This window comes from Mustela nivalis (assembly GCF_964662115.1).
Source record: "Mustela nivalis genome assembly, chromosome: 8".
NCBI classification, from domain to species: domain Eukaryota; kingdom Metazoa; phylum Chordata; class Mammalia; order Carnivora; family Mustelidae; genus Mustela; species Mustela nivalis.
Window position 1 is genome coordinate 78,512,004 of NC_139027.1, and position 26,743 is coordinate 78,538,746.

The 26,743-nt window shown below is 45.9% G+C and overlaps 1 protein-coding gene across 2 annotated transcripts; it reads right to left on the reverse strand.

The window, feature by feature from the left end:
* Nucleotides 1–15,129: 15,129 nt before the first annotated feature.
* MCFD2 (multiple coagulation factor deficiency 2, ER cargo receptor complex subunit) lies at nucleotides 15,130–25,215 on the reverse strand. 2 transcript variants are annotated; one of them, XM_082747027.1, is made up of 4 exons: nucleotides 25,086–25,215; nucleotides 19,249–19,409; nucleotides 18,287–18,446; nucleotides 15,130–16,640 (listed from the first exon to the last, which is right to left on the reverse strand). In XM_082747027.1, the coding sequence occupies exons 2-4, from the start codon at nucleotides 19,395–19,397 to the stop codon at nucleotides 16,509–16,511; spliced, it is 441 nt and encodes a 146-aa protein (XP_082603153.1). In that variant the 5' UTR covers nucleotides 19,398–19,409; nucleotides 25,086–25,215; the 3' UTR covers nucleotides 15,130–16,508. The 2 variants fall into 2 exon arrangements, with proteins under 2 accessions (XP_082603153.1, XP_082603154.1); XM_082747028.1 differs by having other exon boundaries at nucleotides 25,021–25,140.
* Nucleotides 25,216–26,743: the final 1,528 nt, after the last annotated feature.

Consider the following 26,743-nt stretch of genomic DNA (forward strand, 5'->3'; position numbering starts at 1 on the left):
AGCGGGGCACCCGAGCTTTAAAAGCCCTCTAGGTGATTCTGATGGACAGCCAAGTTTGAGAGCCAAATAGACTTTGCCCTGCCCTGCCAATCAATGAATCCAATGGCAAGCTTTCAGCAAGTGCGAGCTGCTGGGGGAACCCAAAATAGAACACAGTTTCTGCCCAGGCTCATTGACATGAAGCCGAATGGCTGACCTTCCACCCCAGGCAACAAACACCCTGGGAGGAGGCCCTGGTACAGGATAGGGTACCCGGGGGCTGACCCCATCTGGGGGCTCTGACGAGTGCGCACGACCACGGTCCTTCCGTGCCGTTGTCACACACACGCATCCTCTCAGTCTGCTTTCTTGCTCCTCTGCCCTTCACCACATGTCACTAGTGCAGCAGGCAAACCCAGCTGCCCAAAGATCCCCTGTCGTTCTCCTTACAAACACTTGCTAGCCGCCTCAGGCATCGAACGCGCGCCAGGGCTGCGCTGGGCAGTGGCTACTAAGAAGCAGGGCTCCAGGAGTCCAGAAGCCTCCCTCAAGGACGCGGTGGTACTCATCTCTTACATGGAATCCATGCATTTGAGGGGCTACCTCAGGAGGGTGTGAGCAGTGGCTCAGAAGAGCCTTGGGTCACTCCCGTTCTTCCAACAAAATTGTGGGCAGTTTCCATAGCTTTCTAGTTACTCTTGAGTCTTAATAAATCATCTCATGTTCTATAATAAAAAGTCTACTTCGATTGAATATCAAACACCCAAACTCTCACCCAGTTTAGACGTCTGTCTTCCCTTCCGCGGGTCAGCTCAGCCCGAGGTGGCTCGGGGCTGTCAGGTGCGCCTGCTATTCAAAGCTGACTCTCAGGGAACATTCCATGCTTGGAGACACTCCCCATGGCTGGGGGCCCCTGGAACTGACAGTGTCTCCTTCTAAAGATTTTATTCATGTATTTGACACAGAGAGAGAGTGAGCTGATCCCAGAACCTGAGCCAAAGGCAGACCCTTAACTGACTGAGCTACCCAGGTGCCCTGACAATGTCTCCTTCTCTCTCTCTCTTTTTAAGATTGATTTGTCAGAGAGAGAGAGAGAGCTTAAGCAGGGTGAGTGGCAGGGAGAGGGAGAGGCAGGCTCTCCACTGAGCAGGGAGACCAACTCGGGGCTCCATCCCAGGACATGGGGATCATGACCTGAGCAGAAGGCAGACGCTTAACTGACTGAGCCACCCGAGCACCCCACAATGTCTCCTTCTAAAATGACACGACAGCATAAGTCCTGTTCAACATTTGGCTACTTACTTAATATTCAAATGTCTGTGGGTTGTTGACGTTGTTTGTTTTAAGGATATGAATTTTTATCAGAGTACAATTTATTATTTTTTTACATTAACATTTATTGCTTTTCCTACGCCTCAATAATGATAAAAGTAATATACACTTCAGGGGGCCTGAGTGGCTCAGTCAGTTGAGTATCTGACGCTTGGTTTCAGTTCAGATCATAATCTCAGGGTAGTGACAATGAGTCCTCCTTAAGATTCTCTTTCTCCCTCTCCCTCTGTCCCTCCTCCCACTCATGCTGTCTCTCGAAATAAATAAATAAATAAAATTTTTAAAAAAGTAATATATGCTCATCGAACAACTCCTACAACCCAGAAAAGCATTCACAAATTCATTCAATGAATATTTATTTAGTGCATTCTGCATACCTGCACTACAGATACATCAAGAAACACATTAGACACAGACCCTGCACTCAGAGAGCTTACAGTTCACCAGGGCGTCAGGTAGAAACTAATAATTATGATGTCATGTGATGCAGAAAGATTAAAAAACGAGTCATCCACCATCTCAAAGCCCAGAGATTTCCATGGTTCCCGTTTTTGTACATGACTTTCTGGTAAGAGCATATTATTAATATACTAGCATTACATTGTGAATACTTTAACTTATCTACGAATATTTTTCAGCCCAATGATTTTAGTATTTCAAAATGTGAATGAATCACAAAGATCTTAGTCATAGAATCTCTAAAGCTGCAAGAGTCCTTAACAGGCTCCTATTCTGTGGGTGTGTGAAATGGGTATAAAAATCAGGAAATGGTAGGAAGGATGAATCGATGAATCGTAGGGGCACAGCCCTCCTGATGGCTTGCACATTGCGGGAATGGAAGAGGAGGGGAGGGAAGGGGAGTGGGAGGGGGACAGGCAGGGAGGGGCAAGAGAGAGAAAGGGGAGTCAAAACCCTGTGCTGGCTAGACCCATCTGTGCAAGAGTCAGCTCCTGGTCTCCATGTGAAAAGCCGCACCCCTCCCCTGCCCCGACCAATGACAGATGAGAGCTCATAGACCCAGAGGGCTTGTGTGCCCAGGTGGCCAGTGTGTGATGTGATCAGGACAGCTGATCAGGACTGTCATGCTGCCCCCATCGGCCAGGTCTCCCCGGCTCCCTCTGGATTCCTGACTTATTGAATAATCCCCTCTATCCTTTCACCAAAACCCAAGATTGAGGGAATCAACTTTGGAAGCTAACTTTTCCGTTTTTTTAAGGGAAGACATTGTACTCCTTAGAGCTACAAGCCTGGACCTTTTAACACCTTCTTAATTCGAAGGCTGAATTTGGCTCAAACCTCCTTCTGTCAACTGCAGCCAAACTACTGCTGAATTTCAACTTTCTTTAAACTCTGGAAAAGTCTGGTGCGTGTCTTTAGCTGGGAGAGGTTTTTTTCCATCCTTTTAATCAGCTCGTAAGTCAATAAGCAGCGTGGGCAATAAAGTTCTTACTTGGAGAAACCAAAGACTAAATCACCATCTGCATTCACACCCAGAGTGGACAGTCTCAGCTTTCAAGAATTTAGTGTTTGTCTTGGAGAAAACCACGAGCCTCACTGCAGCCAAGGGAAAGAGAAAGAAATGCCACCTCAGCCCTGAGCTCTGCTTCCCCTGCACACACAGGAACGAGGGTAGAGGAACCATCATGCAGTCAAGGAACACAGTCCAGGGAAACATCTGGGAACTTTTGATAGTTTGAAGGCTTAGAGCTGAGCATTGCCTCCACTGTGTTTGTGTAAGTGAATTCACGAAACCATCGGCTGATGGCACCTTCTGTGACTTTGCTTGGTCATCACTCCCAAGTGATTCCCTTGGGGGGGGTGTAAGGTTTCCAACTTAACTTTAAGATTTGGGAAGGAAACTTGTGGGGCTTGGGGGGTTGGGCTGTCTCAATCCCACCCACCCTGAGCTCTTCACACAGGCTCTGCTGTGAAAAGAAGGGGGCAGGGAAAGGACATCAAACGCTGTGGTTCCTGCCTCAATTATAAGCCACATGACACTTAGCTCCTCTGAGTCTTGGTTTCCCCATCTGAAAAATGGGGATAGCAGTGTCTGCCTTGTGAGGCTAGGCCACGTTAAATACAGTTTGTTAAACTGTAGAGTTATATGAAGTTGTTTAATAGTATCCTTACTATTCAATGTTAATTATCTACATGGAAACTTATGACTAATTCCACATGAACCAGGATTAGCCAGCTTCAGCACACTACCTGACCCATAGCACCCAGAAGCAAACTCAGGTTTCCATGTTTCGGATAAGGATCATTTCCTGAACCCATGACGGACATGCTGCCCATAAGCAGAGAGTCCCCTGGCACCAGGAGGAGCCAGGGCTGGCTGAGTCGGCTGGGGCTCCACTCCTACACCCACCCAACCAGACCCTCCGGGGCAGGCCCTGAAAACCTGCATTCTAAACACACACCTGGATGTGCCCTGGAGTTTGGAGACAGCCCAGCCCTCAGCTGCCAAGAAGGTGATCAATCCAGTCACCCCAAGACCCCCCCTCCCACGCCTGTCTCCTAAAGGCAGTGGGAGCCCCCATATCTGAGGAGAGAGATGACAATTATCCCCTGTGACCTGGACTAGGATTCTGGCCTGGGTGTCCGTGTAGGGGCTGGATCACGGTGGTGAGCTCATGGTTCTATCTTTATGATTATCTGTTTTCACCAAATCTAAGATTCCACTGATTGCAAGCCACACCATTGTTTCATTTACCATCAAGAGAGAAAAACTGTTGCCAAATTATTTTAAAATATGAAAAAGTACATTTTTCAAAAAAGATGTTATTTGAGAGAGCAAACAAGAGGGCACAAGCAGGTGGAGTGGCAGACAGAGGGAGAGGGAGAAGCAGGCTCCCTGCTGAGCAAGGAGCCTGTTGTGGGACTTGATCCCAGAACCCTGGGATCGTGACCTGAGCGGAACGCAGCTGCCTAACCAATAGAGCTACCCACATGTCCCACAGATTATATTTTTTAAAAGCACAGTTTTCTCACTTCTGTTGGGATTTCAGCTTTCTCAGACTTTCTGAGTTTTGGTAACATCCTGGAGGGCTTGCTGGAATAAACCTTTAGGATTAACGTGAGTATGTAAACTCCAGGGTGCAAGGCACTGGCAGAGTTCCCCTCACCCCTCCCTGAGGGTTTGATTCTTTCAATCCACCCTATTTTCCAAACCCACTTGTGTCTCATCAACTCCCATGCCTCTCCATGCACCGCCCTCCCCCCCTACTCTCTGCTGCTACCACCTTGGGCAGCCTGGCCTCTCTGGAGAGCCATCATAATAAGAGTGTGGGAGGTGGGGATCCTTCTGACGGCATTTGTACCAGGAGAAGAAGACACAGGAGCACAGAAGTTGAAAAAGCCGAGGTTACCTTATCAAAGTGAAGGCATAGACTGCCTTGACCGGTTCAGAGTTTACTGGGTCCCCAGCGCCACCACAGCCCCTCCTCTCTCTGGGCATCTCTTCCAGGGCTTGGGGCCAGCTTAATCCTGCCTTTCCCCAAAGTAGCTCAGTCTACGCTGGTTTTACTCTTTTCAAACAGTGTGCACGCATGTGTGTTTTTGTCATTGTTGTATGTGAGTGTTCTGCAGGGGGGTCTTCTGGTGGCCATTTGATACAGGGAGATAGGAAGAGGAGCAGCCCATGTTTCTGCCCAGGATCCCGTGGAAGTAAGGGAGGGTGCCATCCAATTAAAGGGACCCTGTAATTCAGCTCTGCCACTCTGAGGTCAGTCAGCCTGCCTCTTGCATTTGAAGATTAAAAGGCTGTTGTTCCACCTTGAAGCAAACGTGGTTGAGTCTACACAGAAGCTCCCAGTTTCAGCAACCCAAACACGACCTACTATAAGGTCTCACCAAACCTGATTTGTCTACCAAAAGCATGGGTAATATATTCAAGGGCTAGCTTAAGGTCTACTTCTTACTAGCATCATCAATTATTTTCTTAACGTTTTTATGTTGTTCTGTAACGGCAATTGACAGAGGAGTTTGTATAAAGAACATTTCCTATAGAGCGTCATTCTTTAATCGCACCCCAACTTCTGATTTCATGCTTGTGTGTTGCCTTTGGGTTTCATCCACATACAAATTTTAGCTTCACTGCGATCACAGAGTCTGTTGTAACTTAAATGTTCCTGGTGGAGGGAACAGCTCAGGGAGAACATTACTCTTCATACCAGCAATGCTTCTCTGTTGCAGCCCTAAACCTTTCCATTTCCCCAAAGACCCGGCTGCTCTTCCCCTCCATTCTCAACATGTAGTCTTGCACCCGTGACAGGGACAGTGGATCCATGTAAGTGAAGCGTAGCATTAGGTCTGACACGTAGTAGGTGCTCTGTAAATGCAGGGAGGGATCGAATTTCCCACGCAGACCAGTCAGATCATTTTGCACGTCCCTTTGAACAATCTCTGTAACTAACTACCCATTCCTCCTTACTGGAGGAACAAAATCATACAGCGATAATCCTGTCCGGGAAGTCCATGGGGGTGGGAGGAAGCGGGAAGGGGAGTGAGCTTGAATTTTCCAGGACTGAAAGGGAATTGAGCCTTCAAAAAATAAACAGCCCCTGGATGGGATACTGAGGGCAGGGAAAGGACAGTCTGTGGAACGCTGCTGCCATCTAGTGGTTCACTGTGTCATAAGAGACCTAAGGGTTTCAACATAATAAAAATCTCAGAATCATCAAATATTGGCATTCAAAGAGTCATTACAGACAGAGTCAACAAATGCTGATCTAGTATTCCTCCTGCCGTGCACTGGAGTGGGGCTAGTAGTACAGGGGATACAGTAGTACAGAGAAGATAATACTCTGGTCCATTGCCAAAACAATATCCTGGTGAAGAGGAGCAGACTCTGGTGGAGGGCAGGGGACTGGAATGCCACTTCATATACACCTGTTTGGCTTATGGTTTTAAAAACACTTGTTACTTCAGTGGTTATAATGAATTTATTGCATATTACTGACCTCGTACTCCCCAGGGCAAGGACTCTTAACCTCAGGTCCACAGACCCTTCCTAGACACACTTCAGGGGATCCATGAACTTGAGTGGGAAAAAATTACAGCTTGATTTTAATGAAATGTCAGCATTTTTTTCGATTATGAATCAAGCAACAAACGTGAAGTTTAGTAGCAGAACCTGTGACTTCATTATTTCATAGAAATTATAAAATGTTTTCCTATCTCAGTACAATTGTTGCAGATACCTCAAATTATTTATTCATCACTACTTTGAAATTATGGTGATTAGACCTGAGCCAAAGGCAGAGGCTTTAACCCACTGAGCTACCCAGGTGCCCCTAAATTGCTCACCTTTTAAAATATTTTGGTATTTGTATTTCAGTATAACTGGCTTCTTACAAATGCTTTTTTTTTTTTTTTACTGGTGAAGGAAATTGAAAACAACACAAAGAAATGGAAAGACATTTTTGTTTGAGGATTGGAAGAACTAATGTTGTTCAGATGTCTACTATGCAAAGAAACCTACACGTTATTGCAATCTCTATCAAGACACCACCAGCACGTTTTTCATAGGACTAGAAAAAAAACAATCTTAAAATTTGTATGGAATGACAAAAGACCGCAAATAGCCAAAGCAATCTTGAAAAAGAAAAGCAAAGCTGGAGGCATCACAATTCTGGGCTTCCCAACCCAAAGTTGTAGTCATTAAGACAGTATGGTACTGGCATAACAATAAACACATAAATCAATGTGAATAGAAAACCCAGAAATAAACACCCTATTACATAGTCAATTCATTTTTGAGAAAGCAGGAAAGAATACCCAATGGGAAAAAGACAGTCTCTGTAACAAATGGCATTAGGAAAACTGGACAGCTACAAGCAAAAGAATGAAACTAGACTACTTTCTTACACCATACACAAACATCAATTCAAAAGGGATGAATGACCTAAATATGAGACCTGAAACCATAAAAATCCTAGAAAAGAACACAGGCGGTAATTTCCCTGACATTGGCCATAGCAACTTTTTTCTAGATAGGTCAAGCAACCCCCGCCCCCCCCACCCCACCAAGAAAACCCCAAGAAACTATTAGGACTACATTAAAATAAAAAGCTTCTGCACAGTGAAGGAAATCATCAATAAAACTAAAAAGCAACCTACAGAATGGGAGAACATATTTGCAAATGACATACCTGATAAAGGGTTAGTATCCAAAATACATGAAGAATTTATAAAACTCAACACCCCCAAAAAACAAATAATCCAATTAAAAATGGGCAGAAGACATGAATAGACATTTTTCCAAAGAAGACCCATGAAAAGATGTTTGTTCACCATTACTCATCACAGGGAAATGTCAAAACTACACTGAGATATCAGCTCATACCCGTCAGAATGGCTAAAGTCAACAACACAAGAAACAACAGGTATTGGCGAGGATGTGGAGAAGAAGGAAGCCCTCGTGCACTGTTGGTGGGAATGCAAACTGGTGCAGCCACTGTGGAAAACAGCATGGGGGTTCCTCAAAAAGTTAAAAATAGAACTACCTTATGATACAGCAATCCCACCACTGGGTATTTACCCAAAGAACACAAAAACACTAATATAAAGGGATACATGCACCCTTATATTTATAGCAGGATTATTTACAATACCCACATTATGGAAGCAGCCCAAGTGTCCAACAATATGAATGGATAGAGAAGATGTGGTATACATTATGCAATGGAATATTACACAGCCACAAAAAAGAATGGAATCTTGGGACACCTGGGTGGCTCAGTCTGTTAGATGTCTGCCTTCGGCTTGGGTCATGATCCCGGAGTCAGGGTCAAGTCCCATATCAGGCTGCCTGCTCGGTGGGGAGTTTGCTTCTCCCTCTGCCCTTTACCCCACTCAAGGGCTCTCTCTCACTCTATCAAATAGGTAAGTAAAATCTTATTTTATTTTATTTTATTTTATTTATTTGACAGAGAGAGATCACAAGCAGGCAGAGAGGCAGGCAAAGAGAGAGAGAGAGGAGGAAGCTGGCTCCCTGCTGAGCAGAGAGCCCGATGCGGGACTCAATCCCAGGACCCTGAGATCACGACCTGAGCTGAAGGCAGAGGCTTTAACCCACTGAGCCACCCAGGTGCCCCAGTAAGTAAAATCTTAACAAAAATGAAGTCTTGCCATTTGCAACAACATGGATGGAGCTATGGTAAGAAATAAGTCAAAGACAAATACCATATGGTTTCACTCATGTGGAATTTAAGAAACAAAACAAATGAGCAAAGGGAAAAGAGAGAGAGAAACCAAGAAACAGACCCTTAACTATAGAGAACAAAGCAAGGGTTACCAGAAGGGAGGTGGGGGAGGGGATGGGTGAAATAGGTGATGGGGATAAAGGGCATGTGTCGCGATGAGCCCTGGACAATTAAAATATAAACTTTAAAAAAATGCTTTGTTTTTTATCTTATGTATACGAAAACCTTATTCTGTAAAGGAGTCCATGGCATACAAAAGGTCAAGGACCACTGCAGTAGAGGCTCAGAGAAGGGACAGGTGACCATGAACTGGACTAGCCAGAAAGGGCTCCTTGGAGGAGAAGAGATGGATGTCTTCTTTGCATTTTACTAAAAGGGGCCCCACAGAGAAATTTCAGTCCTCTCCCTATCCGGGGAAACAGAGCCAGGCTTTGCTGAAGTGTAAACATGGGAGGGTTTCTATGATTTCTATGTTCAGCCCAGCAAACTGTCCCTTTGGAAAGAATCTGAGAAAATCCTTGATACTGAAAGATAAATGATGGAAAACATTTTCATTTCAGGAGGAATTCCACTGATCAAGACTCAAAGCATCTACAAACACCGAGGACTGACCCTATGTTGACAGAATCCAGTGGGCGAGGCAAACTGGCTGATTCTTTGGGCAGGGTGGGCGAGGGGACGGTTGTCCCTTCGGCTTGCCCCATGCATTAGTAAGATTCTCTTGGTTACAAACAACATAGAAACCAAGTCGGCCAGACGTAGAAAAAGGCAATTCAATGGGAGGCTATTGGAATTCCAAGAAGAGTAAAACCACCCTTTCTCAGAGCAGCAGGAACCGGGCAGCTCAGATCTCTTCCCACTAGGTGTCTGGCACCTTCTCTCCAAAGCAGTGCTTCTCCGATTTGAATGAGCACACAGGTCACCAGGATTCCATTAAAGAGCAGGTTCTGACTTGCTGAGCTGGGGTGGCGGGTGTGGTCAACCATTTATACACCCCTTCCCCTGGGGTTGCTTAGCACTCCTGTCCCTTCAGATATGGTCACCTTATTCCCATCTCCTACCCCACAGCCCACAGAATTTAGCTATAGACACCAAAGCCTGCCTTGTAGAGAAGCCCTCCCTGTTTCCTGCATTCTGATTCTTTAACATCTATGAAGTTCAAGGCTACTCCCCCAGATCTCAATTTGGACCCCTGCTGGATCTCTTCTCTCAGATTCACAACTATGGCCACACCTCCCATCACTCCACTCTCTTTGGCTGTAGCCACAGCTAGGGACAAGGGCACTGAGTCTGCTTCAGTTCAGCCTCCACTAAGGCCACCCCCCTACCACACTCCCCTAGGACACAAGGACCTCTTCACACTTTCTCTCCCCTATGGGCAGCAGGGCCTTTTAGCCTTGGCAGGCATGACCTGCTTGTCCTTCCCCAGCCACCCAGTGGGAAAGCAATTAGAAATTCATGGACAGAGAATGCCCAGTGCAATGTTTCCTTTCAACTCTGGCAGCGCAAAGCAAATTCTCTGAAAGCTCCCGAAAGAAGCCTGTAATCATGAGCGCTGCCAACACAGCCCCAGGGCTCAGACACTAAACAACAGGCCTGTTTCAACACAGTCCCTGGGGTCCCAAGTTCAAAATGGCCACTGTGGTGTTGAGAAGTCGGTGTCTTTCAATACTATTTCTTGAAGATTTTATCATGAGATAATTGTAGATAATTCACATGCAGTTGTAAAAAAAGGAGAGAGAAAGAGAAAGAGAACGAGCTCCTGTGCACCCTTGACCCAGTTCCCACCCCTCAATGGTAGCATCATCCCAAACCATAATGCAGTATCCTAACCAGGATATCAACACTGATTTAGTCAAGAAAACAGACCGTTTCACCACAAGGATGTCACATGTTGCCCTTTTATAGCCACACCCACTTCTCGCCTGGTCCCACCTCCTCCTTAATCTGTTCCTGTGACTTTTGTCACTTCAGGAATCCTCACTCAGCATAATTCTCTGCAGGCTTCCAGGTGGTTGCTCGTGATCAACAGTTTGCTCCTTTGGGTTGCTGGGCGGGGCGCCCACAGGACGAATGTCCCGCAGCTTGTAAGGACATCTGGGTTGTTTCTGATTTGCGGCTATTATACATAAAGCGGCTATGAAGCCCTGTGTGTGGGGTTTTGTGCAAACATAAGTGCCCAGGAATGCAACTGCTGATTTATATGGTAGCTACAGTACAGTTTTTTAAAGAAGCTGCCAAACGGTTTTCCACATTGACTGTTCCAGTTTACTAGTTCAAGTGAAGTACAGAAAACTTGCTTTTCTATTATTCTACCCTCCTCCATTTGCAATCTAATTGTCTTAAATATCTTTTCCACATCACATACATTTTGAACATCAGACTGTGTTGTAATTTTTGCTTTAACTATTAAGCATAATTTACAAAATTTGAGAGAAGTTGATTGTAGGTATATGTATTTTTGTTTTCCATGATCTTCCTCCGTCTCTGATGTTCTAAACTTCCTTCTTTTACTGTGTCTTTCTGTTTAAAAAACTTCCTTAGCCATTCTATTAGGGCAGGTCTGCTGGTGACAAATGTTCTTTGTTTTCCTTTGAGAATTATCTTGATTTCCCCTTCATTTTTTTTTTTTAAGATTTTATTTTTATTTATTTGACAGAGAGGAATCACAAGTAGGCAGAGAGGCAGGGAGAGAGACAGGGGAAAGCTGGCTCCCTGCTGAGCAGAGAGCCTGATGTGGGGCTCGATCCCAGGACCCTGAGATCGTGACCTGAGCCAAAGGCAGAGGCTTAACCCTCTGAGCCATCCAGGTGCCCTGCCTTCATTCTTTTTTTTTTTTTTTTTTTTTTTAAGAGTTTACCCATTTATTTCATAGACAGAGAGCACAAGCAGGCCAAGAGGCAGGCAGAGAGAGAGCAAGGGAAGCAGGCTCCCAGCTGAGCAGAGAGCCCGATGTGGCACTCCATCCCAGGACCCTGGGATCATGACCTGAGCCAAAGGCAGAGGCTTTAACCCACTGAGCCACCCAGGTGCCAACTCCCACTTCATTCTTAAAGAACATTTTCACAAGATCTAGAATACTGGATGGAGAATTCTTTCCTTTGGTACTTTAAAATTACTGAGCCTTTTCTTTCTAGCACCCATGGGTTCTGATGGGAAATATGCCATCATTCAAGCTGTTTTCCTTTATAGGTAAGCTGTTGTTTCTCTCTCACTGCTTTTGAGATTTTTTTTTTTTTTTTTTTGGTCTTTATTTTTCACAAGTTTGACTATGATGAGTCTCAGTAGGTTTCCTTGGGCTTATTCTCCTTGGGGTTTGCTTAGCTCATGCATCTCTAGATTCTTGTCTTTTGTCAAATCTACAAAGTTTTCAGCCATTTTTTCTCTGAGTACTTCTTTTTTTTTTTTTTTAAAGATTTTTTTATTTATTTGACAGAGATCACAAGCAGGCAGAAAGGCAGGCAGAGAGAGAGAGGAGGAAGCAGGCTCCCCGCTGAGCAGAGAGCCCGATGTGGGGCTCGATCCCAGAATCCTGGGATCATGACCTGAGCCGAAGGCAGAGGCTTTAACCCACTGAGCCACCCAGGCGCCCATCATCAGATAATTCTAACACCCGCTATGAGTGCTGGCATCTTCTCTCCTTCTGTTTGAGATCTTCCTGGCTCTTGGTATGATAGGCAATTTTCTATCTACACTTGGGCATTTTTGTATTATATAATGAGACTGGATCTTATTTAAACCTGTTTTAACTGGTTTTCCATGACACTGCTGTGGCAGGGGAAGGGCAGATGCTGCCTGCTTCCTGACAGGTGAAGGGAGAAGTCTACTCCCCACTCAGCCTCCATCAATACATGAGGCCAGCAGCTCCTCCTTACTGCTGGGTGGGGTCAGGAGTTTGGATTCCCTACAGGTTCTCTACTGACTCAGAGATAGAGGTGGTGTTGTTATCACTGGATGGTGAAACTCCTGACCCTCCATCAGGCCTCCTCAGACACAGAGCAGGAAGGGGGAAGGGAGTCTCACTCCAGCCAGTTGGGGGTGGGATTCCAGGGCCAGGTTCCATATGTGCGCTCCATTGACCCTGTGGGCAAGAGAGGGGCTGTGTTACTGCCCAGGGAGTGGGAGGAATGAAGGTCCCAGCTCCCTACCTGGCCTCCTCTGGCATTGCCTCAGATACAGGAAGGAGGACCACACTTTCTTACAGCTTAGAAGGATGGCAGCCCAGGCTCCCTGCTCAGCCTCTGCTGGCAGGGCCACCACTTGGCTGGAATAGAACAGTTTTTGTCTGAAAGTTTTGTCTTATGAGGTTGCTCTTTTCTTCATTCCTTGGCTAGAGAGCAGGTTTTTGTTGGGGCTTTTTTATGTATGCTCCTTTTGGAATTCCTGGGTTGCCAGCTTCCTTAGCTCCAAGTCTGGGATATATTTGGCAAAAAACAAAAAACAAACACAAGACAGCACTCACCACCATGTATTTGCTCACATGCCAATGTCCCTAACCAGTCTGCCTTGTTCTATCCACCTTTCAGAGTCCTATGTTTGCTTTATATATAATTTCCCAGGGTTTTGTCATACTTCATTACAGAAATAGAGAGAAGTCTATCTATTCCATCTCCCCAAAAGGAGAAGTCCTGGGTTTCGTTTGTTTTTGACATCCAAAAGTTGAGACATAACATTCATAGTTTCTGCTACTAATTCCATAGTTGAAATGTTAGATCCTTGGTTGGGTCCTTGATAAATGGATTTCCTCTTGAGGTAGAAATGTGATTTAGCTCTTGTTTTTATTGGGGATGCTATGGAAGAATATTTGTGTCCTCTGATGATAACATCTTCAGGGGAATCTGGAATATGACAAAAAGCTTTTCTCTTTCTCCTCTCTAGAAGGAATTAAAATCCAGAATCTAGACTGGAGAGGTTACATGGCAAACATACAATAAACATTCAGTGAATGAATCAACAAATGAACAAATGCAGGACTAGCCAAAAATTAAAAGTACTAATGTCTCATACCTCTGTGTTTAGAGAAGCTTGTCAGGTTATGCTGTGGGTCTAGCTAAAGGAAATAGGTTCTTCACTTACAACAGAGATGAAATATTAATTAGTACAACTCTTCTGGAGAGCAATTTAGCAATACTTACTAGCTTCAGATCATTCAAAATGCAGTACTTTAATTTCCTTGAAAAATAAGAGTATGTTAAAGACATTATGCACACACAGATATCACATTTAATTTTAACACCACATAGTAGAACATCCTAACATGTTCTATAGTTCCTTGACAGACAAATGGATTGACATCCATGATCTATACATTCAGTGGAGTAACCTAAGCAGAGATCTTTCAGCCTCTGCCCCTGAGGAGTCCTCAATCCCTTCACAGCCCCTTCAGCCCCCACTGCAATGAGGAAGGGGCCCAGGCTCTCTAGCCAGAGTGAAGAATGGGTGACTCAGTGTTTAGTACTCTTCAGTGTCAGGCACTTACTAGACGCTTTCTACACTTTCTCTCACTTTGTTAATCCTCTTAACCTCTCTTATTGTGTGTGTGTGTGTGTGTGTGTGTGTGTGTGTGTGTGTGTGTGTGTATGAAACTAAATTTTAAGTTCATGGCTGGGGAGTAGCAGGTCTGGGAGTCTAACCAGGGTCTGCCTCAGTCCAAAATGTATGCTTATATAAGGCTGCCTCTCTTGGGTAGACTTACCTCCATTTTAGGGATAAGGAAACGAAAGTACAGAGCTGTTCCTGACACATTCTGAAAAATCCTTAAGGTGGGCTAAGAGAAGGCCAAGGTATTATATAGGAGAGAAGAGGTCAAGAGGGAGGGATTATGAGAAGAAGGCTCTGTGTCTCTAGACACAGGCTCCTCCCACCAGGGACATTTGTTAAACAGGACCACAAAGGCCAGAATGAAATAACTACAGAGAAACTAGCTGTGGAGGAGGAAGGAGATCTCTGTTTTGTCTATTTAATGGGGGTGACTGCCTTCTGAGGATCTGCTTCTCTGCCTCCCCAGCTGTCTCAGTCCCTTCCTAGCTGCCAACAGTATGAGGTTCTTCCAACTGTGAGCTCCTCATTAGATCCACCCAGAGGGGCAGCTCTGGATGAGGAAGGGCCAGTGCAAGATCCAAGGATCTTGAGGGGCAAGAGAGAAAGAAGGCAATGATTAACCATCTTCCTTCCCATCCTCCCTTCTTCCCTCCCACCCTCTTTCTTTCCTTTTCAAATGGCAGAACAAAGTGTTATTCCCAAAACGCCGGGGGAGACTGTACTTTTTGCTTGGGCCTGGGAGACTTTCAAAAATGCTACGTAATTAAATTTTCTGGCAAAGAAAAAACCATTGCCAGACTCCAGGAGAAAACACAGTATTTTCCTAAGCTAGACAATGCTATCATAATCTGAACATGGCCAAGGAAAAAAGGTCCAAAAAGTGATTTCATTCAAAAGAAAAAATGCATCAAAGGAGAAAGTGACTGATTACTGGGAATCTACCCCAGCCAAAAGGAACAGGGCACAGCCAGGAGGGTCATAGGGCCTGTGATAGGATAGGCACATGTAAACATCTGTATTAAACAAAACCTTTATGTGGGTGAAGACCCCGTGTGGACAAAATCAACTGCTCTTTATTTTGTTTCATCAGTTTTATTGTTCATATATCCAGGATTCATTATATAAATCTTTCAAAATAACTAGATATTACAAGAATAGTTTACAATTCAGCTCTGATTGCACAAATACTTGGACACAGGAAACCATTTTTACAAATACATATGTTTTCTTATAAGAATACTTTAATAAAGAAAATAAGTCTCTATGTGTCTTACAGCAAATCCTATGCAGTTTTTTTCCCCATTCAACCATCATTTTGGGTATTCCATCCCGGCACACTATCACATCCAATAAACCAAATTACAATTTGCTGCTGCTTCTCAATTTCAACCATTATTGAGATTCGCACTGTTAAGAGTTTTTAGGCTTCTTTATCTAATCTTTCCTGATCTGAAAGAATTCACATATTTAAGCTAGAAGAGGTAATTTAAACGCCATTCCTTCTAAATAGAGCTTGCAGCAATTGGTGCTTGGTGCTCTCACTCACTTAGGCAAGACCAGCTAGTAGCTTTATCCCCCGCTGCACCAAGGAGGAGGGATACAGTCCTTGTATTCCATAGTTTCTAAACTTCAAAAACAAACCCTCAAAACAAGGGTTAAATACAAATATTAAGAAAGCTAAAACATTTGCTAATGATTAGAATAAAAAACACGTTTAACTTCAAGGTCTCTCCTAAGCTGAAGAAGACATAAAAGAAAGATGGTGGCAGTAGTTCTACAAAATATTGAAAAACTAAAAAACGTTAATCATGTAGGTCAATGGTGTATTCCTTCCAAAGTGCCAGAAGATACAGAATTTAGATGCTAAGGCTTGCTGAACTCAGGATCTGGTATCCTTATACAGTGGCTTTAAAATAGCCTAATACTCCCTTGCCCAGGGAGTGGGGGGGGTGGGGTGGATGGTGATGGACAGATGGATGTGGATGGGGGACGGGGACACTTTGCAGAATACTGACGACGTTTACCTGAAGAGACAGGTTCCACCAGGGGAAACATTTGGCATTTATGCTATTCCTTCACTGTTACTGAGAAGTGTGTCCACTTGGCAAAGCTTGTCTTACTTTTCAGGTAGCCTGAATGAAAACCAAGAGACTAGCAGTATTCTACAGTTAAGTTCCTGAGTACTACGCTCCAATTATCCAATATTCTTAAGAGAATTCTTTAATCAAGCCCTTGTCCAGTAAGAGACTGAACAGTACGGGATGCTGCATATGTCCCATTTCCCTTACATTGCCCCTGATCCCTCTTTCTTACCCCAGTGTAATAAACTGCTACAGGTTTTTACCAAAATACTGTAGCAATAGTTGGAAATGAGTTATTTTGCATTACCAAAAGTGTTCGATCACATTGTAACGGGTCACATTTGCATGTAACTAGATGGCCAAACAGTGCCTACTGCAGTGATTTTGCAAATTCAGCATAGTCAATATATCCATCATTGTTCTTGTCATCGTCTCTCAGAACACCATCTATTAAGTTAATCAGTTCAGCTTCACTCATTGGTGGGGCCTGTTCATTCCCTTCCTACAAAATACAAATTAGACAATGATGAGTCGCACATTTTACTGGAAGTATTTAGCTAATGTCTAAAATGTCTGTGCTCACGTATCCAAAAGCTCCTTCAGTGTAGCATGTGGCTGCTTCTGAGAATCTACAACCATGCATCAGATAGAGTCAATTTACAGCAATCCAATTTAGATTTCTATTTGCCAGTTAAAAAGAAAGATGCTGGGGCGCCTGGGTGGCTCAGTGGGTTAAGCCTCTGCCTTTGGCTCAGGTCATGATCTCATGGTCCTGGGATCCAGCCCTGCATCAGGCTCTCTGCTTGGCAGGGAGCCTTCTTCCATCCCACCCCACCTCCCTGCCTCTCTGCCTACTAGTGATCTCTGTCTGTCAAATGAATAAATAAAATCTTTAAAAAAAAAAAAAAACAGAAAGATGCAATCAAAGCAGGCCCTTGCTTATTTGTTGTAATAATTACTTTTCATGCTTTCCTAATTACAAAAGTAATACACATTCGCTGTAGAAACCTAGGTCTGGCTTACACAGAATTATAAGGTTCCTAATTCCCATAAACCCATAAACCAGGCTCTCCCAAGCGTCAGGTCTGGGCACAGCACGCCCTTGGAAAAGTGCAAGCAGTCTGTCCTGGACAGCATCTTGGGGTCAGAACAAGAAGAGGAAGGTGCTGCTGACCAGGAGAACCTGTTACAATCTTTGAGGTGAAGGGCCTGGCCCGGCTCCAGAAGCAGATACAGCAGAGCACACTGTGCCGAGTGCAAAGCTAACACTGTTCACGTCCCTGGCAGACTCTTCCTTTGCCACCTCTCCTGTGGGCACTCTTTGCTCTCGTATAGCCACCACCAGCCTGGCCTGCCAGGACTGCTGAATCTCAGGTTCTCTCCCTGACGCAAGTCTCTCCCCACATCCATCAGTCTGCCTCCCTCAGCCAACGATCTTCCCATGACACTGCCATTCTGCCACACAGAGCCATTTGTGCTCCCCACAGCAAACCCAAATCTACTCTCCTGGCAACCAACAGGAGCACACTCACATCCCCAGCTCTGCCTCTCCTCCTCTCTATACACTGCAGTGCGGCAGAGCGGGACAGACACTAGACCTAGAGACGTAACGTCTTGATTTTAGTTCCTTCACCTCTAAACTGGGGAATAACAGTGCCCGCCCTGCCGACTCACAGGCTGTTGCAAAGATCAAACGAGCTCTCTAACCCACTTGAAAGTGCTCTGTAAATGGCTTTGTGTGGAGAACTGTGTAATATCACACAAACCCTCAATTACTGCTGAGTCCCTTGACCCCTTGGGCCCCTGGTTCACCACTTTCTCAAATAAAACAACTTTTCCCCTCCTCTGCATTTTAATGTGGTCTGCCTTTCAGGAGCTGGTTCTCAAACTCTGGGGTGCAGCAGAAATGCCTGTAGCCCTTGTCAGAGATCAAGGCCCTGGGGCTTCTGCCTCCGTAGGACACCCTTTGCGCAAAAGGGCTCCGAACAGGAAGAGGCAAAATGGAGTGGTGAGCAGAAAAAGGAGATGTAGCAATGCCGTTGTACAAGGACAGCACAGGTCATCAAGACTGGGGACTGAACTGCCGGGGCAGGGAGGAGGGGAGAGAGGCTTTCCAAGATGCTGTCCACTGAGTCACGGCTGACCTACCTCCTTATGAACGTGAGTGATGGCTGTGGAGAGTTCTAGGCCATCAAGCAAATTATTGCCGTCATAATCATGCATTTTGAAATAATGGAGCTGCAGTTCTTGTGGGGACATCTCTGCTTCTGGTTTGTTGATGACACCTTCTAGATGCTCCATGATATGCCTAAAAACCAACAGTTAGATTCAGACCACTTGGAAACAACCCTGGGATCATGCCAAAACGTTAAGGACTGAAAAGTTCAAGATCCTAAAGCTCACCATTCCCAGAAAAACAAACAGAAAGAGTGGCAGAGCACACTCAAGGATGATAGACACAGGCAAGGCCATGAAAGGAGCAGGGAAAAAGTCAAACAGGTCCCCTGTTAAGCTGGCAAAATTACAGGTGTTTTTCCTTCTTTATTGTTATAATGCTGCATTAACACTTTGGGGGCTAGCAATTAAAAAAATGGTTTTGAGCCAATTTAAGGATAACAAATAATGTATGAGGCTAACGGGCCCAGGACAAAAGTTGCAACAAATAATTCAATATCTAAATGTGCCAATGAAAAAAGAAAAACGTCTGGTCAGTCAAGAAACCTTAGTTCTGTCCTGGGTTCTGCCACTACTACTTGTGTGTACGTGTGTGAGAATGTGTGTGCACATGTGAGTGTGAATGTGCATGTGTGTGTTGGGCGGTTGTCTGTATGTCTGTCTGTGGTGAGAGAGAGACAGAATAAATTCAGACAAGTCGTTTATCCCATCTGGGCCTCAAGATCCTCCACGTGTGAAACAATGGTGGAAAAAAACTGCCTGATTTACAGATGGCTATCGTTCTATGGAGTTCTATGGAGTATCGGTCTTGAAAAATGTCAAGGAGTTGTACAAATAACAGAGGGAAGTGTGGATAGAGGGAGCCATCGCAGCTGGGTACAGGCTGCTGCTGCAGAGGGGAGGCCCTGGGACCCCAGCCCTGGCTGAATACGTACTCTTGGTCGTGCACTGTATGCTTATCCAGGCCCACGCTGCCAGGATGGGAGAAGCTGGCCCCAGGTTCCTCAGCCCTGGAACCTGGAGCACAAAAGGCCCAGAGCAGGCCGCACAGGAAGGGGGTTCTGAGCAGCCGCAGAGATCTCATGGTCGCCAGTACCTGGGAGGCGGGGGACACAGAAGGTCCATGTGAAAACACCAGAGCTAAGGTTCTTTCAAAAACGTGACACAGTGTGCTTCTGGGGAAGGAACTCAGTGAATGGAACAAGACAAAAGAGAACACATCCAACTGGGCCCAAGGCCAGCTATGCCACTAGACTGTGGGATGACCTTGGGCACTCCAAGTCCCCAGCATTCAAGTAGGGGGTGGAAGGGCCCCATGACATTTCCTAAAGTTCCTTCAGAATGCCAAGCAACTCATGAGAGCTTAAAGGGATCTGAAGATTATTCCTGCCTATAAGAAGCTTACAATTTGGTAAAATGTTTCCAATGGAGAACACTAAAAAAGGCACAAAGTGAGGTGTCCTAAGGAAAAAAAAAAACCTGAAAGTTTAGAGGAAGAAATTTCCTCTGGGTAAGGGAAAGATCAGGGAAGGCTGATGGACCTGGGGATACTTTCGGGCCTGGACAGATGAGTACACATTGGACGTGCAGGGACTGAAGGCCTAAGGCAATGGTTTGAGCGAGAAGCAGGTCAGAAAAGTGGGAAAGAAACTCCAAGTGGTTCAGTTGGGGGAAGCCTAGAGGGTATGAAGCAGGCAGAGCAGTGGACAAAGGACACAAAGATTGACCAGGCCATAATGGATATGGCTTCACATGCTAGGCCAAGGAGGCTGGAGGATGAATGCGGAGCCACAGAGGATTTGTGAGTGGGAGAGCAGACAGAGCTAGGTTTCAGAATGGCTCACCCAGTGGCACAGTGCGGGGAAGGTCGGGGTAGGAATGTGGTAGTTAAGGTAAGCAATGAGGCAGGTCACATGAAGGCCTGCACTTAGGGACATAGAGCAAAGGCTATTAAACCCTGCCTCATTCATCTCCCACGACTGCAACAGATGCAGTCCAACCATTGTGGAAGAACTCTGGAAAGAAGAATTACATAGACATTAGGAGGCCATCAAGTACCCATGGAGTTTGGAAAGACCTGGAACTATGGTCAGTAAGACATAGTCAGCGCCCCTGCAAGCTCCTGAGGGCAGGAGTGCTTTATTCCCAGGATTCCCCACCAAGGCTCAAGCAGGCCTCAACTAACTCTGTGTTAAACTGAAATTCCCAGTCCTTCCGGAGACATACAGACTGACTTCAAAAAGGAAGGTGAAGGACAGCCAAGAGACCTCCCACCAACACAAAGACTATACATTCACCTCCCAAAAGGTAGTGCAGATACTGCTAGTAACAAGGCCAGTGATTTCTAATGGGCCAACTATAGCCACCACCCCAAACTGACAGCAGTAGAGGGAAAGCTTAAGGTAGGAATCATTCCCTTGCACCCACCTCACACAGAGCTGACTCCAAAGCTGCTGATACCTCTGCTCCCTGCACCTGCCGCTGAGAAGTAGCTGTATTGCACCCATCCCAAAAGGTGGGACTCTGGGAGAATGTCATCCCTACAACGTTCGGGAAGTTTCCCAAACCCATTTTGCCTATCAGCAGTATCCCCTCCCATAGTCCCCCTCCCTAATGGAACAACCATCACTGGGATATAACTTCCAGAAGGCCAAAAAGCAGCATCTAACCTTACTACCATATAGAGACGTCATAATGCAATGTCAAACTTAACAATAAGAAAAGATTTTTAATATACTTTAAATAAAAAAGAGCAGACTGCTGAAGTCGGAAAAGAATAATTTTGTAAGCAGAAAAGTATATGCATATTTCATACATAAAACAATGACTAGAGGCACCTGAGTGGCTCAGTGGGTTAAAGCCTCTGCCTTCGGCTCAGGTCATGATCCTGGGGTCCTGGGATCGAGCCCCGCATCGGGCTCTCTGCTCAGCAGGGAGCCTGCTTCCTCCACTCTCTCTCTCTGCCTGCCTCTCTGCCTACTTATGATCTTGGTCTGTCAAATAAATAAATAAAATCTTTTTAAAAAAATGACTAAAAACTGTTGAATATTATTTTCTGAATTACAAGATGTGATTCTAATTTTTCTACTTACTTTTCTATGAATTCTCAAGTTTCTACTAAAAACATGTTTTCTTTACAAATATGTATTTAATGTTATTTACCCCCCATACTTTTGTTCCAATGTGTATAGATGGAATAAAAAAGGGAGCTTTCATTTAATTCTCATCTCTAGAAAATAATTCAGGAACAGAAACTACATTTCCAGTTTTATCAAATAAAACTGTCCAGACCCTGACAAGGCCACTGCCACTGTACCTGGTACCTGAAAACAAGGTCTCAAGTTACTCCTCGCAGTGACTGCCCAGGCCAGCACAGAACAGCTTGGTCTAACCACGTGTCTGGAAGTTCTGGGACAGGAGAGACCAGAGAGAGAAGCCAGTTCCTCCCAAACCCCATAGACTCATGCACAGTAGGCATCTCTTTCTCCAGCAAGCCTTCTTCAATTCCGAGTCTGGCTTAGGCATTTTTCCCATATCCTTCCCAGTGCCTCCCTTCAGAAGGGTCCTGTCTGACAACTGTTGTGAATGTGACCCTGAAAACTGCCTGATTACTTGTAAGTGCTCCTTGTTGGACTGAGCTCTATGAGGGCAAGGACTGAATCCACATTCCCAGCATCAGGCACAGTGCTTGGCAAAAAGGCTGGTAGTTCTCAGCCTGTGTGCCATGGTCCTTAAGGGCTGGAAGGATTCCCACCTTCACAGATATGCTGCCAAGTTTTGATATCAATGTAACCGAGCATAAAGAGCATAAAACCTTTTTTATGGGAGATCTCTGTCAGACAGTTGGGTGATCAATGAACTCATAGCACCTAAAACCATATATAGGTTTAAACCTATAATTCCTATAACCATATGGTTGGAGGCTTTATGTATCCAATTGTGTGTGTATGTGTGTGTGTGTGTGTGTGTATAGGAAGGACAGGTTCTACTTAAATAACACCAAAAAGCAACCAAGTGATAAGTAATATAATAACTATGGGTCCACATTATCCCTTCTTCAAGGGAAGCAGAAGAAAGGCCAAGAACCACTGGTTTTGAACATGCCCATTTTGGTTCACTGTAGCAGATTTCTAACAGAACACAAGAAAAGCCCAGTCTACACCCAATCTACAAACACGGAGGAGAAACTCTCCTTCCAAGGCTACAACAAAAACAGGGAATCTGTCACCTAACAAATTAAACTGTCACATTCCAAAAGAAACAGAAGCAACTCCCTTTTGTCTGAAGAACATGTTGCATCACCCATACTCCAATGACTTAGTTCAAGACCATGAGCAAACAGCCTGGTAGATAAGCCCCAGCAGTTCCCAGGCTCACTGCCTTATCTGAGAAATTATAAAGACCACAAACTATTTTATATGTATATATACACATGTATATATGTATATATATAATATAAATATAATTGAGACATTATAAAGGCCAAATTATTTTTTAAAAAGGATTTGGGGGGGCCGGGTAATCCAAAGGAGAGACTTCTGAAAGCCACTTCAGAGCCCAAACCATATTTGAGACATCCCTCACAAGGAAGAGCCTCAGTCCTGGGAGGAGAGTGCCAGGCCATGCTCAGTGGTGGGTCTTTTGCAGTGCCTGGAGTGTAACAGGGCTCCCCTTGCTGATCCAGCAGCCTGTTCCAGGCCCGGAGCCTTTGCTCCCACTGTTCATTAATCTATCCTCCCTCTCCCTTCCAGGTCCCGTTCACAAGTCGTCTGGGGATTCTTCCAGCCACACCAGTCATTCTCTCCTCCCACCTTAGTCAGCAGCCTCTCAGACACACAGTCACAAACTGTTCTCTTTCCCTCCCTCTATGAGGGCCAGGAGCCTATCTTATCTGTCTCTCCCTTACTCTAACACAACGAGCTAAACTGCCCCCAGAATAGCACACCTTCAGATCTGATTCAGGGCACTGGCTTCTGGCACCCAGATATGTTGTTCCCTATCACAGATCTGGCCCAAGTTGGAAAAATAACTTCCTTTTGGAGCCCTCCCAATAGGGCTGGCCTGGCCAGCATGGCCCACCATCTCGTTCCATTGTGTCATTTGCCCTATCAGCATGTAAGAGTTTGAGCCGGCCTTCCTCCCATCAAGACTGCGGCAGCTGTTAGCAGATTTTCTCTCACGCCAGTGGCCCTCAATTAATTCAAACTCAAAGCAACCACACTCACCAATATCCAGACATCCTGTACCCAAAATCAGTGTCAAAGAAAAACTCTGAACAATACTTCCCATTTACCACCGCTTTGGTCCTGGACTGAAGGCAACAATAGAACATTCGTAGGCCAAAGAAATTGCTACATGGCTTGGAGGGCAGAGGGGAGTTGAAAACTGGTTCTGAAAAGCAGGGCATTCAATAACTTGATCTACATATGTTTATCTGGGGAGCCCATGAAGCGGCCAAGCTTCATTTATGCATTCAACCAACACACTCTTTACTAACGGCCTGGTGCCACACAAGGTACGGAGGGCAGAACATTGACCCAGATGGACCCTGTCACAAGGATTACAGCCTGGTGGAAAAGAGAGCAGTAAACAGACACCTGCGGAGTACCACAAGAAACCCCAGCCTACACCTGGAGTAACATATGAAGGACCAGAAGGATGTTTTCTACTAAAATGTAGTACTTCAGGCAGAACGAAAACAATGTAACCAACATCTGAGCCTCTAAGAAACTTGGTCCAATTCAGGAACTAAACAAGGCTCTATAAGGTTGAAGACACAGTAGAGGCAGATGGAAGGATATGATTAGCTTGTCTGAATAATTCTGCAGGCTGGCCGGGAACTGAAATCTGGTACTCTAGGATACGCAGGAACTATACCTGGTCCATTTGATAAGGAGGTTTGTGTGGCCAGAGGAACGAATCCAATGGAGCAGAGTGGGGAAGAGAACTAGAGTAAGGCAAAAAGAGGAAAGAGTTCATGAACAGCCTATATAAGCTCTGTTTTAGCGCCTGGAAGAACAATGAGAATCCTCTGAAGGACGGAAAGGGAATGGGGGAAGGCGTCTGGTGCCACGACCAGTTCTGTGTTTTAAGATCTCGCTCTGGCTTTCCAGGACATTACAAATACAGGGGTTCAAGAGGTGCTGGGAACAAGTCAGGAGGGCGCTGAGGTAGTCCAGGGGCAATGGGGGCCTGAGCTAGCTGCAGCAGGGAGACTGTGGACCAGGGGCGAAGTGGAAATATCTGAGAGTTGTTCGATGGATTCGACTGAGGGGGTAAAGGGGTGTCGCGCGGGAGGGGAGAATGACGCCCAGGATTCTGGCTTGGGCGCCGGCTGCAAGGGGGTACAAGAGGAGGTCCGCTTCCCCTGCCTTCCACTCGCCCCGCCCGGGACCCATTTGTCTCCATCCCCCAGATGGGATACCAGCTGGCGACAGAGATTAACGCCCCAGGCCTCCGTGCAGGTCGTCCGAGAAGGCAGGGACTTCTTGGCCCCAGCCGGACCCATCTGACTTCGAAGCCGCCGGCGGCCTCTGTTCCAGCAGAGAGTCTCTTCTCCCAGCCCGCTGAGCTTCCTGAGGCAGCGACCCCCACCCAGACCGCTGCCGTCCCCCGACAGGAGACCCGGGGCCCCGAGCCGGGAAGAGGGGCGCCGGGATCCCGCCCCACTGCGGACACCCTGAGTGCTGCCCCACCGACCTCATTACCTAGGTTGGGGTCACGGGCCTCAGAGGCCGAAGCCCGGGTCCCAGGTGTTACAGGGTTCACTCACCCTCACTGCCCAGTTTCCAGTTATCCTCAGACGCGAAGACTTCCAGCATGAACCTCGCCAGCCCCCGTCCCCGGAACGCTTTACTTGGCCCCGCCCCCGGCCTGACTCTCTGGGCGCACGCGCGCTCCCTTCTGCCCGCCCATTGGCGCCAGAGAGCCCCGCCTCTTCCCGGCGCCTGGCGGTGTGGACCGCTGTGATGATTCCACGTGTAAAGGGCTCAAGGCCATCAAGGGCCAGGCAGAAGCAGTTCCTTTGCTTGCCTTCTCTAGGGCGACAGTCGGCTTGGGTCCGGATTGGGCTACCTGCACCGATAGGGTGTCAGCGGTTGCTGGGAATGTAGGAATGTAGTCCGGCGTGGGACGGATAATGGTTAATGCGGGTGGGTCAGACGCTACAGCTGGCTTCCAGTCTGCCTCCACCTTTACAGGTTCCTTGGTACCTCCCACGGCAGGTTGGGAAGAGAGACATAGGAATTCTAATTCTTCTTCTGATGAAACGCCTAGAAGAGGTTGGAGCCAGCCACGGATCCTGCGATTCCAAGACTGGCCTGCTTCCAGCCTGCCTGTTGTTTTCCACAAGCTGTATATCTGCAGTACCTTTCACTGGTATTATAGGAGTCCCGCCAAGAGTTTATGGGCAGCCCAGTTCAAATACCACCTAACTTGTGCAGTTTGTGGAATCACCTGCTATCTTAGTAGAAGACCAAGCACTTCAAGAAAAAAACAGGGCGCCTGGGTGGCTCAGTAGGTTAAGCCTCTGCCTTTGGTTGGGGTCATGATCTCAGGGTACTGGGATCGACCCAGATATCGGGTTCTCTGCCCAGCAGGGAGCCTGCTTCCCTTCCTCTCTCTGTCTGTCTCTATGCTTACTTGTGATCTCTGTCAAATAAATGAATAAAGTGTTAAAAGAAAAAAACCTTAAAAAAGAAAGAAAGAAAGAAAGAAAGAAACAGATGCAAGCCCCAAACGCCGTAATGCTGCTCTTACAACTTTCTCCTATACCAGACTCTTGTTCCATGAAGATCTACTAACCAGATGGGTAAATGAATGTGGGACTGTCATTTTTAAAATCCCCTATCCCACTTGTGTTCATAAAGATACATACTCATCTTTCATGTGAGGCTGGATCCAGAAAGGGAGAGACTGGGAGAGAAAGAAAGAGGTTAAGTAGATGATCCCAGAACACTCCTTGCATTCTGCTTTAGGACATCAGTGCCTTGAAAGTTGGCCAAGGTAACTGCCATTGACAGTGACTCCTCATTCCTTCTCCCATCTTCATCTGAGACTGAAACCTGTCAGCCCTCTCCCAGAGAAAAAGCCCAGGATCTCAAAGTCCCTGAAGAAACCCTGTTAATTCAAGGCCCCGTTCTTTCCTTACTCTGAACTTGTTTGACCTAGTTCATTCTTCAGCCCTGCACCTGCCATCCATCCGTTCTTCCATTTGCTCATTTATTCATTGATTGAGTAACATTTCTTGAGTACTTCTTATGTACTGGACACTGTGCTAAAAGCAAACAGACAAATAAGACATGGTTTTGAGCTCTGATTCTGTTTGCCCAATGCTTCCACTTTTTCTGCGGATCTTAACCTCTATCGTGTCTCTTGAATTACAAACTGCTCCCTCTCTAATAGACAATTCCCATCATCATCATACAAGCT

What these genes read in the sequence shown, in the direction of transcription:
- MCFD2 (XM_082747027.1), bottom strand. Translation starts at nt 19,397, where the DNA reads ATGAGATCTCTGCGGCTGCTCAGAACCCCCTTCCTGTGCGGCCTGCTC. An exon ending in CATACAGTGCACGACCAAGA is followed by an intron (nt 18,447 to 19,248) that starts GTACGTATTCAG and finishes GTTGGTTTTTAG; the next exon opens with GCATATCATGGAGCATCTAG. An exon ending in TCACTCACGTTCATAAGGAG is followed by an intron (nt 16,641 to 18,286) that starts GTAGGTCAGCCG and finishes TGTATTTTGTAG; the next exon opens with GAAGGGAATGAACAGGCCCC.